The sequence below is a fragment of the Anguilla anguilla genome, chromosome 2, assembly GCF_013347855.1.
Source record: "Anguilla anguilla isolate fAngAng1 chromosome 2, fAngAng1.pri, whole genome shotgun sequence".
NCBI classification, from domain to species: Eukaryota; Metazoa; Chordata; class Actinopteri; order Anguilliformes; family Anguillidae; genus Anguilla; species Anguilla anguilla.
The window spans coordinates 59979869-59995548 of NC_049202.1; the positions used below are offsets into that span (position 1 = coordinate 59979869).

General features: G+C 46.6%; 1 protein-coding gene across 2 annotated transcripts; it reads left to right on the top strand.

The window, feature by feature from the left end:
• The first annotated feature begins 4929 nt into the window (after positions 1 to 4929).
• Positions 4930 to 10521, top strand: LOC118219825 (translation initiation factor IF-2-like). Of its 2 annotated transcripts, none has more exons than XM_035403275.1 (2): positions 4930 to 5226; positions 8882 to 10521. In XM_035403275.1, the coding sequence occupies exon 2, from the start codon at positions 8950 to 8952 to the stop codon at positions 9535 to 9537; it is 588 nt and encodes a 195-aa protein (XP_035259166.1). In that variant the 5' UTR covers positions 4930 to 5226; positions 8882 to 8949; the 3' UTR covers positions 9538 to 10521. The 2 variants fall into 2 exon arrangements, with proteins under 2 accessions (XP_035259166.1, XP_035259168.1); XM_035403277.1 differs by having other exon boundaries at positions 9027 to 10521.
• Positions 10522 to 15680: the final 5159 nt, after the last annotated feature.

Genomic DNA, 15680 nt, shown 5'->3' on the forward strand with positions numbered 1-15680 from the left:
CCGGTTCTCTGTAAAGCTGCTTTGTGACAAAGCGCTATACAAATAAATAAATTGATTGATTGTAACCCAATAATGGCTGCCACTATCTCTGCTGTATATACTGATAACTGATCGGACAGTCTTTTGGAGATAGATATTTTGAACTCAGGGATATATACACCAATTCCCACACACTCCTGTTTGTTCTTAGAACCATCTGTATATATTTTGAGATAACTGTGATAACTATTCCTCTGATATAATTCTGTTTTAACTCCCACTTCATTTTCTCCCCATTCTCTTTTATTTTTCATAATACTCATGTCTAGCTTTATCTCTGGAAAAAGCCAAGGGGGCACGTTACTAACTGGGGTGAACCTGGTGAACTCTAAGGCCTCCATTCCATATGCCCTCGCTCTTTCTTCCCTAGTCCATCTAAACCCATATCCTTTGAATATTTCCCAACATATTCCCAACAATCCTGCAGCGTCTTCTTCGCAGGGTTTTCCTCCCCACTTCCTTTTAACCCAACCCAATATGCAAGTGAAAGTTTCTCTCTCCTTAACTCCAGCGGTGTCTCTCCTGCTTCTATTAGTATTGCATTAATGGGGGTTGACTTAATAGCCCCTATACATAATCATAATGCTCTATACTGTAGTCAGTCCACTTTTTGTAATTTTGTGAAAATAATGGAGATATGTGATTAGTTAAGCTACTATGCTAATTAACAGACAAGCCCAGTATACTGGTAGAAAAGTACTAGCAGTCAAGACTGCGTTAATGAACCAATGTCAAACATACCTTACGTATGTACGTGAATTAAAACGTCACCTGAAATTCTTAATGCATCGCAAAACACGAGCTGCAGTGTCAAGCGTTGCAGCGAGGGGCATTATAGCAGATAACAAGATGAAGCCATCTTCTTTGATTTGTGCCTTTTCCTTCTCAGTCTTTTGCCACTGTCCTGGATTGCCCCCTGGAGGACGTGGGTTTATAACCTCCACAAGAACATGACAGCGCGCATTGAGAGTGCAACCGCGCCATGCATTTGCAGTGCATCGGCCTGGCGTTGTCATTTGCGCTCGCATACTTGCGTAGGGTATGTTTCAGGCCATAACCTGTTGGTTAAAATGTATATTGAATTACCAGTTTGGAGAATTATACAGCTCTAACTGTGTGCGTGCCAGCCAGGAGATCCAATCCTGCCCATAAGAAAGCATGGCAAACAAGCACACGTTTGTTAAAGGCCTACTGCAAATGCACAGGATGTGGACTTACATGCTATAACTGACAAAACTGACCTTGCATATCAGTACAAGCATGTGGATATCAAGAAAATGTATATTTTCAAGGTAATGGACCATGTATGAACTGTTAACGACCTCAAGATTCCCTCGTTTAGTTTAAACGACTTCTTCTCAGTACCACATTCCATTGTGATGTTTCCCTCAAGAAACACGTCCATTTTGGTTTTTTTGTCGTGCATGTCACATTTTCTGCATTTCACCTTGACTCCATCATTGTTTACACGTTCAATCATATGTCTCTCAGGACAGACATGCAGCCTCTTCACATTTGCCCCAATCACCTCACCTACAACTGTCTCTGCCTGAGCTTCTGGTGCAGCCACCAAGCTGCTGCGATTATCAATCTGCCCTGACCCACTGCCTGCAGTTACAAAGCCACCTTCATGCACATTTTTTCCACTCTGGTATTCCACCGACTCTGTGCCTATGTAATTTTTTTTTATCCTTAAAAATTAAAGATTTTTGTAAAACCACGGTAAGTTTATTTCGGTATTTGGCTCGTGTTGGCTAGTAGTATTATAGAAGAGTACTCCACCACGGAACAAATCGGGATATATAAGCCATAGTCTGGGACATAGTCTCGGAAGCCAAGGGAAAAGGATATAGCCTACATATGGGTGAATTATTTTGTTCTTTTAGAAACAAAGGTCTAATGTTAATTTATTTTTGTCACACAATATATAGGCAACTGTAGGAGCATATCCACCGACTCCCGCTGACTTTTCTCTGCAGTGCAAAGATGATCGTAGATGAAAGGCAAAAGCGCGTCTGTGTAAATTGATCATGATTAATTCTATACCAGGTATGCCTTATGAATAGGCCTACCTGTAAAAGTGATATGTTCATCCACCTTGATTTGCTGTTGGATAGTCTTAAATTTAACCAAGAATATCATTATTGGTTTTACATAGGTGTGAGCTAAAGGAAGAGGATATAGATCATTTGGCTATGTTTGTTCATTATGAGCTACCATACCTGTATGTGTGTTCATGGCTAGGCCAATCAACGTGCTCTAGTTCCCTGTAGGTCGGTCATGCAAGTAGACTCTCAACGTCAGCTTTGTTCACATGGGTTTTATCTCCATAATAAACTGGCGGTTTGTTCGAAGTCAGTGTGATCATTGACTCACACACAAACGAACTAATTTCTACAGGGTATGCAGTCAGAAAAGCCATATACTCAGTTGGCTCCACTACGTATAAATTTAATTTTTTGCAAATTGGATTAGTATTATGGACAGGCCCTATACTTAATTACCATCGTGATGGGAATAGACAGGTGAAACGACATCGATATTGCTTGTATGCACATGGTGGAGTCTTAAATATTAACATCCCTGTAACCGTGGTTTTTACTAGTTTTAGTACTGATGTTCACCGATATGCACCTGTGACCCTGACCAGGAATAAGTAGGTTAGATAATGGATGGATAGGACCGATGAGTGTCTTGGTGGACTAAATACCTAATATGGCCTTCTGCTGCTCCTTGTTGTAAGAGAATATATTGCAATCATTAGGCTACATTAAAGCTATAGCCAGTAAAGGTTACCAACCAAAAGTCAGGACACCTCAACAACAATCAATCACGTTTATTTTTCTATAGAACTCCAAGGTACCCCACGGCACTGAACAGTGGAAAACAATTAGCAAAATACACATAAGGACCAGTTTATGCTGGAGGCGGAGCGAACAGAGAACATCCTGGTGGAGCAGCCCACTCCACAGGAACCTTCTCGTCCTTTGGTCAGGGTGGCCGACTGTGAGGAGGAGGAGGAGGTCCGTTGGGCACGGCCATCTCCTCGCGGGCGGCAACCAAAGGGACGGGAGGGCCGCTGCTACTGCCACCAGGCACGCGACTGTCCAACCCCGGCGCCCAAACCTCGAGCCCCCCAGCCGGCGGGAACCCTTGGCCTGGACCTTCTGACCCGGGTGCCAGTGTCGACGTGTCAGGGCCCACCATCTCCCTCGGCGCAGAGACTGCCTCTCCAGCCCGGCAGGCACAGGACGACGGCCCGAAGAGCCCGCCGCCAAGCAGCTACAGCCGAGCTGGCAAATCTTGCAGACTTCCTATCCATGCTGTCTTTCTCTGGCATCACCTGGTCTGGTTCTGTGGAGTCTACTTCACAGTTGGCAAGCTGTGGTACCAGACTCCACTTTTTGCTGCTTGTGGACTTGTAGGAACATTTACAGTGACATGTATGGTGGTAGAATCTGTTGCAAAAGTGCACTGATTGAAAATGGGTGATACAGTGATTCCTTGGTGCGTCACTATGTTTAAAAGACAATGGTCAGGCTCCACTTTTTGTTGCTTTCTCATGTTGCTGTCTCCACCATCAGCTTGTACCAATGTGTACATGTGAGCATTTGCATGCAATCTGTCCATCGATGTTCATTCCTACTTGTGGACTTGTAAGGACATTTAAAGTGACAAGTGTGGTGTTAGAATCACTTGGAAAAGTGCACTGAATGAAAGCGGGTGAAACAGTGATTCCTCCGTGCGTCTCTATGTTTAAAAGACGATCGCAAAGTTCTGGACGCTCCTCAGGATATCTGACTTCAGAGATTCTGTTGGCTGGGCTGGTAATTGAGTCACACATTTTCATTGTTTTGTTTGCAGAGATTTGCAGAAATTAATCGTTAATAGTATAATATTTGAACTCATTGTCAGCAGGGACCATTACAATTGCTATCCCCAACCCCACAGGTCTGTAAACACGAAATCCCCTATCCTTAATATTATAATATTTGAACTCATCGTCCGTAAACACTACATCTCCTCCAAAATTGTCTACCCCCATTCTGCCTCACCCCACCCCTACTGCACCCCCCGAACCCCCCATTCTACCACACCCCCAAACATCTCCTCCAAAATTGTCTACCCTCATCCTGCCTCTCACCCCTAACGCACCCCCCAAACATCTCCTCCATAATTGTCTACCCCCATTCTGCCTCAGACCAACCCTACCGCACCCCCATTCTACCTCACCCCCCGAATCGAGAATTTCTTTTTAAATATTTTTTTTTTTTCTAAATATATTTACACAGCAATGTTAAGAGACAGGAAGAACTGAGATATGACCGACGGAATAGTTCGATGGTCGGATTCGAACTGAAAATCTCGTGCTGACAGGCATTGAGCATGGGGGTAACGCTCTACGGGCTGCGCCACCAGGTCCTCGACTTCGAAGGAGCTAGATTGACGTTGATATATTTATCGATTGTCGTTTTGTTTATGTGAAAGCCTTTTGAGAGAATTTTGAAGATCTCGATTGTATAGTTTCGTATAAGATAATTTTCTCCGACCGTCAGCCCCCCCCCCCACCCCCCCCCCCGTCCGTATAAAGATTCTACTATTCTTATACGAGAATGTTTAGTACATTAAAACACACTGAAACAATGAGAACCGTGTGAGTGGAATTTATTAAGTTTACATAACAGGCATTTAGCAGACAGAGCGACTCACTCAGCATAGCATTTACATTGAATACATTAATACAGTTCTATATATTCTGGAGCAATGCAGGCGAAGTACCTTATTTAAGGGTCCTACCCTTAAATGACATCATTTTGATAATGTGAAAGCCTTATTCGAGAATTTTGAAAATTTCGGATTGTCACAAGTTTCGTATAAAATAATAACGGCGCTACTGGCAACGACGCTCCACTGATGCAAGCTGGGCGAACCGCCGCTGCTATGAGGAAGAAAGCTGGGGGAATGGTAGCTGCAGACGTGTGGCTCCACGCACGCAGGGGCTACCCGCAGTTCGGCGCAGCGGAGGAGGAGGAGCTGGCGCTGCACACCTTCCTGCGAACCCTAACAGCGGAGCGGCTGCGCCAGCATGTCCGCCTCATCACACCCGTGGGCTGGCATTGAGCATGTGGATTCTAACCGCAGACGTCGCGGCTGACATTGGGCATGTGGATAGCGCTCCAGCGCACTGTGAGTATTTCTATACAGTGCCATTAACAGTGATGTTAATGGTACAACCTGTTGCAAAAGTGCACTGATTGAAAACAGGTGATACTATGATTAAACGAGGAGGCTCTTCAGAGAGGCACATTCTGCCATTAACAGTTATGTTAATGGTAGAATCTATTGCGAAAGTGCACTGATAGAAAACAGGTGATACAGTCGACGTGTCAGGGCCCATCTCCCTCGGCACAGAGACTGCCTCTCCAGCCCAGCAGGCCTCCGTCACTATGATACTCTTCAGAGAGTCTTCAGAGAGTCTGTTGGCTGGGCCGGCAGCTGATTCACCCTTCATTGTTGGCTTCGTATCAGTGGCGGTAGATGGTGCTCATGCATGATATATATGCTTCGCGGACGATCGCCCGATCGCCACTGCTCGGGCTAGTCTATTCATACATAGTCCCGCAGACGTCGCGGCTGACATTGAGCATTTGGATAGATGCTTTTATTAACGGCGGCGCTCGAACGACGACGGCTACGACGGCTACGACGGCGGCGGTTTTTTCCTTCCTTTTTCTTTTTTATTAACGGCGGCGTTGTAACTGCTGCCGCCGCCGCTTCTCCTGCTCCTCCTGCGGATTCTTACCACAGACGTCGCGGCTGACATTGAGCATTTGGATAGATGCTTTTATTAACGGCGGCGCTCGAACGACGACGGCTACGACGGCGGCGACGACGGCGGTGACGGCTACGACGGCGGCGGTTTTTCCCTTTTCTTTTTATTAACGGCGGCGCTGGAACTGCTGCCGCCGCCGCTTCTCCTGCTCCTCCTGCGGATTCGTCCCGCAGACGTCGCGGCTGACATTGAGCATTTGGATAGATGCTTTTATTAACGGCGGCGCCGCACCCCCTGAACATCTCCTCCATAATTGTTTACCCCCTCACCCCTACCGCACATCGCCTGATGTGCGGTCCTGTCGCAGATGTCGCGGCGCGCCCGTTCCTGCTCGACGTGCCGCAGATGTCGCGCCCAGTCCTGCCTGACGTGGGCGTCCTGCCCGACGTGGCGTCCTGCCCGACGTCGCGGCGCGCCCGGTCCTGCCTGACGTCGCGTCCTGCCTGACGTGGGCGTCCTGCCCGACGTCGCGGCGCGGCCGGTCCTGCTCGACATACCGCAGATGTCGCGCCCGGTCCTGCCCTGATGTGCCCGACATCGCGTGGACGTCGCGTCCTGCAGATGTCGCGGTGCGCCCGGTTCGACGTACCGCAGATGTCGCCCGGTCCTGCCCGATGTCGCCTGATGTGGCGTCCTGCCGCAGATGTCGCGGCGCGCCCGTTCCTGCTCGACGTGCCGCAGATGTCGCGCCCGGTCCTGCCCGACGTCGCGTCCTGCCCGGTCCTGCTCGACGTACCGCAGATGTCGCACCCGGTCCTGCCCTGATGTGCCCGACATCGCGTGGATGTCGCGTCCTGCAGATGTCGCGGTGCGCCCGGTCCGACGTACCGCAGATGTCGCCCGGTCCTGCCCGACGTCGCCTGATGTGGCGTCCTGCCACAGATGTCACGGCGCGCCCGTTCCTGCTCGACGTGCCGCAGATGTCGCGCCCGGTCCTGCCGCGACGTCGCGTCCTGCCCGACGTCGCGGCGCGGCCGGTCCTGCTCGACGTACCGCAGATGTCGCGCCCGGTCCTGCCCTGATGTGCCCGACATCGCGTGGATGTCGCGTCCTGCAGATGTCGCGGTGCGCCCGGTCCGACGTACCGCAGATGTCGCCCGGTCCTGCCCGACGTCGCCTGATGTGGCAGGTGACAGATGTCACGGCGCGCCCGTTCCTGCTCGACGTGCCGCAGATGTCGCGCCCGGTCCTGCCCGACGTCGCGGCGCGCCCGATCCTGCCCGACGTCGCGTCCCGCCCGGTCCGGTCCGGTCCGGTCCGGTCCTGCCCTGATGTGCCCGACATCGCGTGGACGTCGCGTCCTGCAGATGTCGCGGTGCGCCCGGGCCGACGTACCGCAGATGTCGCCCGGTCCTGCCCAACGTCACAGCCATTTCTGCCCTCCTGTGGATGTCGCGTCCTGCAGATGTCGCGGTGCGCCCGATCCGACGTACCGCAGATGTCGCCCGGTCCTGCCCGACGTCCCCTGATGTGGCGTCCTGCCACAGATGTCACGGCGCGCCCGTTCCTGCTCGACGAGCCGCAGATGTCCCGCCCGGTCCGGTCCTGCCCTGATGTGCCCGACATGCGTGGACGTCGCGTCCTGCAGATGTCGCGGTGCGCCCGGGCCGACGCAGATGTCGCCCGGTCCTGCCCAACGTCACAGCCATTTCTGCCCTCCTGTGGATTCGAACCGTCGATTGGCTGGAATTGAGCAAAATCTTTGAGGATAGCGCTCTACGGGCTGCGCCACTAGGGGCCGCGCTATTTTGGTCGCTAGAATTACGATGATATACTTTACGATTAATGCGCCACCACCCAACATTGAGCATGTGGATAGCGCTCCAGCGTAATAACTGGAGTTTATTTGACATCATTTTGATTATGTGAAAGCCTTATTCGAGAATTTTGAAGATTTCGGATTGTCGCAAGTTTGTATAAGATCATTTTGAGAATGCGAACACCGACCGTTTTTACACCGATGTTAAAATTTCGGTTTTGGTCGGTCTCATGCCTCGCCTCTGTACTGTTCGGATATTCCAGGAATGAAGTCGAAAGTTCGCTCATCTCACTGTTCCAACCCGGCGTTGGGGGTACACCTCTCCTCCAGTCTCAAGCTAATGGATTTAAGTCGCGGTGTCGACTAAGTTCCAAAGATGTTCTGTGTGCAAAGTTTTGGAACAGACGAACCACGGTTGACTGTCCGTCTGCGGTTCAGCTTCTGAATCTCACCAGAATTTCGGGTCGCAATTTTCGCAGCAAATGCCTCGTTTTTTTATCGTTTCTATAGGGAGAACAGGCTCAGCCACGTTTTGCTACTTAGAGTGAGTGTTACATAAAATATATTAGTACTAATATCTGCAATATGTCCCACTTAATAGCATTAGGAGCAAATTGCCAATTAAATTTTTTTTTAATCCTTAAAAATTAAGGATTTTTTAAACCATGGTAAGTTTATTTCGGTATTTGGCTCTTGTTGGCTAGTCGTATTATAGAAGAGTACTGCGCCACGGAAAAAAAAAATGTCTCCTGAAAAAACGAGAATAAAGTCACTCTAGACATTTAGACAGTAGTAAAAAAAATTCTCAGTTAAGCCGAAATATTTCTTACTCAAAAGTAACGAGAATAAATCTTTAAAAAAGACGCCTAAAGTCTTTTTTAGGTATGTCGGCAAATACAGGAACTCTGTAACCTTAAAGAAACATTTATATCAATCTTAATTTAATTTGGGTTGTTTACTGATAATCATAAAACAACATAAGAAATAAATGTTCTGTAATGTTGATATTTACCCAGTGCTTTTTTGTTTTACATAGGAGGTTTGAGCTAAAAGAAGAGGATGTAGATCATTTGGCTACGTATGTTCATTATGAGCAACCATACCTGTTTGTGTGTTTATGGCTAGGCTGCTCCTTGTTGTAAGAGAATATATTGCAATCATTAGGCTACATTAAAGCTATAGCCAGTAAAGGTTACCAACCAAAAGTCAGGACACCTCAACAACAATCAATCACGTTTATTTTTCTATAGAACTCCAAGGTACCCCACGGCACTGAACAGTGGAAAACAATTAGCAAAATACACATGAGGACCAGTTTATGCTGGAGGCGGAGCGAACAGAGAACATCCTGGTGGAGCAGCCCACTCCACAGGAAGCTTTTCGTCCTTCGGTCAGGGCGGCCGACTGCGAGGAGGAGGAGGAGGTCCGTTTGGCTCGGCCATCTCCTCGCGAGCGGCGACCAAAGGGACGGGAGGGCCGCTGCTACCGCCGCGACGAACCGGGCCACCAGGCACGCGACTGTCCAGCCCCGGCGCCCAAACCTCGAGCCCCCCAGCCGGCGGGAACCCTTGGCCTGGACCTTCTGACTCGGGTGCCAGTGTCGACGTGTCAGGGCCCACCATCTGCCTCTCCAGCCCGGCAGGCACAGGACGACGGCCCAAAGAGCCCGCCGCCAAGCAGCTACAGCCCAGCTACGCGGCAGCAATCCTTGCTGCTGCAAACTGGCAAATCTTGCAGTCTTCCTATCCATGCTCTCTTTCTCTGGCATCACCTGGTCTGGTTCTGTGGAGTCTACTTCACGGTTGGCAAGCTGTGGTACCAGACTCCACTTTTTGCTGCTTGTGGACTTGTAGGAACATTTACAGTGACATGTATGGTGGTAGAATCTGTTGCAAAAGTGCACTGATTGAAAACGGGTGATACAGTGATTCCTTTTTGCGTCACTATGTTTAAAAGACAATGGTCAGACTCCACTTTTTGTTGCTTTCTCATGCTGCTGTCTCCACCATCAGCTTCTCCAGTACCGATGTGTACACGTGAGCATTTGCATGCAATCTGTCCATCGATGTTCTTTCCTACTTGTGGACTTGTAGGAACATTTACAGTGACATGTATGGTGGTAGAATCTGTTGCAAAAGTGCACTGATTGAAAACGGGTGATACAGTGATTCCTTTGTGCGTCACTATGTTTAAAAGACAATGGTCAGACTCTGCTTTTTGTTGCTTTCTTATGTTGCTGTCACCACCATCAGCTTCTCCAGCATTGATGTGTACACATGAGCATTTGCATGCAATCTGTCCATCGATGTTCATTCCTACTTGTGGACTTGTAAGGACATTTACAGTGACAAGTGTGGTATTAGAATCGCTTGGAAAAGTGCACTGAATGAAAACGGGTGATACAGTGATTCCTTTGTGCGTCACCATTTTTAAAAGACAATGGTCAGACTCCGCTTTTTGTTGCTTTCTCATGTTGCTGTCTCCACCATCAGCTTCTCCAGCATTGATGTGTACACGTGAGCATTTGCATGCAATCTGTCCATCGATGTTCATTCCTACTTGTGGACTTGTAAGGACATTTACAGTGACAAGTGTGGTGTTAGAATCGCTTGGAAAACTGCACTGAATGAAAGCGGGTGAAACAGTGATTCCTCCGTGCGTCTCTATGTTTAAAATACGACCGCAAAGTTCTGGAGGCTCCTCAGGATATCTGACTTCAGAGATTCTGTTGGCTGGGCTGGTAATTGAGTCACACATTTTCATTGTTTTGTTTGCAGAGATTTGCAGAAATTAATCGTTAATAGTATAATATTTGAACTCATTGTCAGCAGGGACCATTACAATTGCTATCCCCAACCCCACAGGTCTGTAAACACGAAATCCCCTATCGTTAATATTATAAAAGTTGAACTCATCGTCTGTAAACACTACATCTCCAAAACTGTCTACCCCCATTCTGCCTCACCCCTGCCCTACCCTACCCTACCCTACCCCCGAACCCCCCAAACTCCCCAAACCCCCCATTCTACCGCACCCCCTGAACATCTCCTCCATAATTGTCTACCCCCTCACCCCTACCGCACCCCCCCTCCATAATTGTCTACCCCCTCACCCCTACCGCACCCCCCATTCTACCACACCCCTTGAACATCTCCTCCATAATTGTCTACCCCCTCACCCCTACCGCACCCCCCCTCCATAATTGTCTACCCCCTCACCCCTACCGCACCCCCCATTCTACCACACCCCTTGAACATCTCATCCATAGTTGTCTACCCCCTTTCTGCCTCACCCCACCCCTACCGCACCCCCTGAACCGAGAATTTCTTTCTAAATATATATATTTTTTCCTTTTCAGCTGCATTGGATAGGGCAATGTAAATAGACAGAAATAACTAAGATATGAGCGAAGGAACAGTTCGATGGTCGGATTCGAACCGCAGACCTCGTGTTGACAGGCATTGAGCATGTGGGTAGCGCTCAACGGGCTGCGCCACCAGGGCCTCGCCTTCGAAGAAGCTAGAATGACGGTGATATATTTACCGATTATCGTTTTGTTTATGTGAAAGCCTTTTGAGAGAATTTTGAAGATCTCGGATTGTCACAAGTTTCGTGTAAGATAATTGCGAAAACCGACCGTCGGACCTCCGACCGTCAGGCCCCCCGTCCGTATAAAGATTCTACTATTCTTATACGAGAATGTTTAGTAAATTAAAAACACACTGAAACAATGAGAACCGTTTGAGTGGAATTTATTAAGTTTACATAACAGGCATTTAGCAGACAGAGCGATTCACACAGCATAGCATTTACATTGAATACATTAATACAGTTGTATATATTCTGGAGCAATGCAGGCGAAGTACCTTACTTAAGGGTACTACCTTTAAATGACATCATTTTGATTATGTGAAAGCCTTATTCGAGAATTTTGAAAATTTCGGATTGTCACAAGTTTCGTATAAGATAATTTTGAGAATCCAGTCATTAACGGCGGCGCTTGAACGGCGCTACTGGCAACGACGCTCCACTGACGCAAGCTGGGCGAACCGCCGCTGCGATGAGGAAGAAAGCTGGGGGAACGGTAGCGGCAGACGTGTGGCTCCACGCACGCCGGGGCTATCCGCAGTTCGGCGCAGCGGAGCAGGAGGAGCTGGCGCTGCACACCTTCCTGCGAACCCGTACAGCGGAGCGGCTGCGCCAGCATGTCCGCCTCATCACACCCGGCTGGCATTGAGCATGTGGATTCTAACCGCAGACGTCGCGGCTGACATTGAGCATGTGGATAGCGCTCCAGCGCACTCTGTGACCAGGAGGTTTCTCTTCTCGCAGGTGTACAAAATGCGTCGATTGCTCGGCATCTCTAAATGTTAAGATTTCGGGTTTGGTCGGTCGCATGCCTCACCTCTGTAGGCTACTGTTCGGATATTCCAGGAATTAAGTCGAAAGTTCGGTCTTCTCACTGTTCCAACCCGGCGTTGTGGGTGCACCTCTCCTACAGTCTCAAGCCAATGGATTTAAGTCGCGGTGTCGACTAAGTTCCAAAGATTTTCTGTGTGCAAAGTTTTGGAACAGACGAACCACGATTGACTGTCCGTCTGCGGTTCAGCTTCTGAATCTCACCAGAATTTCGGGTCGCAATTTTCGCAGCAGAAGCCTCGTTCTTTATCGTTTCTATAGAGAGAACAGGCTTAGCCACCTTTTGCTACTTAGAGTGAGTGTTACATAAAATATATTAGTACTAATATCTGCAATATGTCCCCATTAATAGCATCAAAAGCAAAGTGCCTATGTAATTTTTTTTATCCTTAAAATTTAAGGATTTTTTTTTTTTTTTAATGTAAGTTTATTTCGGTATTTTACTCTTGTTGGCTAATCGTATTATAGAAGAGTACTCCGCCACGGAACAAATCGGGACATATAAGCCATAGTCTGGGACGACTTCTTGGAAGCCAAGGAAAATGGATATAGGCAACATATGGGTGAATCATTTTGTTCTTTTAGAAACAAAGGTCTAATGTTAATTTGCTTTTGTCACACAATATATAGGCAACTGTAGCAGCATATCCACCGATTCCCGCGGACTTTTCTCTGCAGTGCAAAAATGATCGTAGATGAAAGGCAAAAGCGCGTCTGTGTAAATTGATCATGATTAATTCTATACCAGGTATGCCTTATGAATAGGCCTACCTGTAAAAGTGATGTGTTCATCCACCTTGATTTGCTGTTGGATAGTCTTAAGTTTAACCAAGAATATCATTATTGGGTTGTTTACTGAAAATCGTAAAACAACATGGTAAGAAAGAAATGTTCTGTAATGTAGATATTTACCCAGTGCTATTTTGTTTTACATGGAAGGGATGTAGATCATTTGTCCTGTTTGTTTATTATGAGCCACCGTACCTGTATGTGTGTTTATGGTTAGGCAGATCAACGTGCTTTAGTTCGGTCAAGGAAGTATACTCACTCAACGTCGACTTTGCTCACACGGGTTTTACATTCTTAATAAACCGGAGGTTTGTCCCAAGTCAGTATGGTCATTGACTCACACACAAACAAAGTAATTTCTACAGGGTATGCTTTCAGAAAGGTCATATCCTCAGTTAGCTCCACTACGTATAAATTAATTTTTATTTTTTTCTTCAGAAATTGGATTAGTATTATGGATAGGCCCTATAGCCTACTTAATTACCACAATGATGGGAATAGACAGGTAAAACGACAACATTCTCATGACGTGCTATGCACAGAAACGTTGATTGGATAATTAATTTTTGTAAAGTTAATATTAAACTATGTCATTTTCGCATGCAGTGCTACTAGATGTGCACTGTAGTGCAACTGTCGATTTGAAAAGCAAAATGTTGGCTTAACAAGGCTAAAACTGACAGGATGAGCGGAGCGCATCGCTAAGGGACACCTTACGAATTCCTCAGACCACCCTCTTTAAAGGTATACCTTTCAGAAGGTATGACAATGGCACTCTCTTCCAGTCATAATTCCAATGGGGTTTGGCAAGCTCCAGATTCTTGGTTTTGTTTATTGTGCTCAGGAAGGGCTGTCTTCGTGCCACCCTTCCAAAGAGTTAGTTGGTATGGAGGTGCCATTTTATGTCTCTTTTTAGACTTGTTGACCGAAAGAAACAAACCAATCTCTGCAATTCTTAAACAGTGATCCTTGGGTTATTAATGGCCTATCTCACCATCTTCCTCACCGTCCGTGGGGACACCATGCACTTGCTTCCTATTCCTGACAAGTTTGCAACCATACCATATGTTTTACACCTTTTTATTATTGCCCTTACAGTGCAAAGTAGTATGTTTAACCGTTTATGTCTTTTTGTACCCATTACCAGATTAAAAGTGTCTTTAGTGACGGTAAATTACCATCGGTCTCTCCTGAATTGACAGTAATTTGGTTTTTCCCATGCTGATGGATGACAAAGGGATTTTGTATGCTTGTTACCTCATTTTTATTCTCTAGTGAAACTGGAAGTGATGGAACGACACTATATAATTCCTTTAGACTGAGATGAACTAAACTAAGTACAATTGTATTGCCAATTTCATTTTGTTTGATCTTATTTGTTTGAACTTAATCAAAATAACATTGAAGCATGAGAGTAAATGTATTTAAATAAAGGTATATAGTTTTCCCATATGTTTGAACATAACATAGATTATTATCTGTCATTTATTTTATGCAGCCTTTTTTCTTAATTTTTATTAAGGATGCCAATAATTCTGGAGCCCACTGTAGCCTACGAGAGTTTTGACGAGGCGCGGCCATATACGAGAGTTTTGACTGGTCTTATCCGAGAATTTTAACTCGGCGGGGCCCTATACGGAAATCTTGGCTATACTCAGCCTTACACGAGCATTTTGACTTGGCGCGGACATATACGAGAATTCTGACTATTCTCTGCCTTATATGAGAATTTTGACTATGCGAAGTCCTTATACGAAACCTGTGACTACCAGAACCCTTGATACATTCCAAGCAAGGGACTCATTTCACAGCACTCGGAGTGACATACTTCGTATAAGGCTTTCTGATAGTCGCAATTTTCATATAAGGATTTCGGGCAGTCGGACGTTTAGTATAAGGATTTCGTACAGTCGCAAGCTTCGTATAAGGAATTGGTTCGGACTCTGGTTCGGACTTTAGCATACGAACTAGGTGTAGAAACAGTCTTAATCTCACCCTCTGACATATTTAATGCAGCTGCATACTCAAGAAATGTGCACCGTGGGATTTCTCGGGCAGCAGTGGGAAGCCCGATTGCAGGATGACCTTTGCATTCAAATATTGTGCCACTTCAAAGACGCAAATCCCCTAGTGTGTGTGTACATATGAGACCCATGGAACATATTTAAATCATTCGTTTTGATGTTTCATACAAGTCCTAAAACATTGCGCACTAAAGAGATAAACGCATGCGTTAAACAGGCTACAACAGACAGGTAAACGCATAGCCTACTTCACATTACCCATGCCATCCCATCCCCGCCCCGGTTCCCTCCCCTCTCTATTCTATCGTGCTTCGGTTATGACTCCACCTTTCTCCGATCAGAGAATTAATTTCCGACAGTTGCGTTTCTGTGTGCGCGACGAGGTTTCGCGACCAGTGATCGCCTGTTGACAGTTTTTATTCGTTCCCTAATGACTCTAATGAAATAACGAGAATAACGTCACTTTAAACATTTTGACAGTAAAAATATTTATCGTTTAAGGGGAAATATTTTTATGGATGTTGGCTAAAGCAGGCAATCAGGAACCCTGAAGAAATATGAATATCAGTATTAATTCGTTTACAGCCTACTCTGTATGTAAAAAGTCTCCACGCAGGACCAGTTTTTTTCTTGGTAGGTTCGTTAAAATTGTTTTTTCTGGGCGGATAGAAACCATTTCACGGAGCTTTGCTCCCACCTACTGTCCGGGAGTGAATCTGCATTTAAATCTTATCTTAATTTTCTTTCTTTCAAATGAGCAAAAAAAAGTTTATCAAAAATGACATTACCAAATTCCACAGCACAGATTAAAAACTGT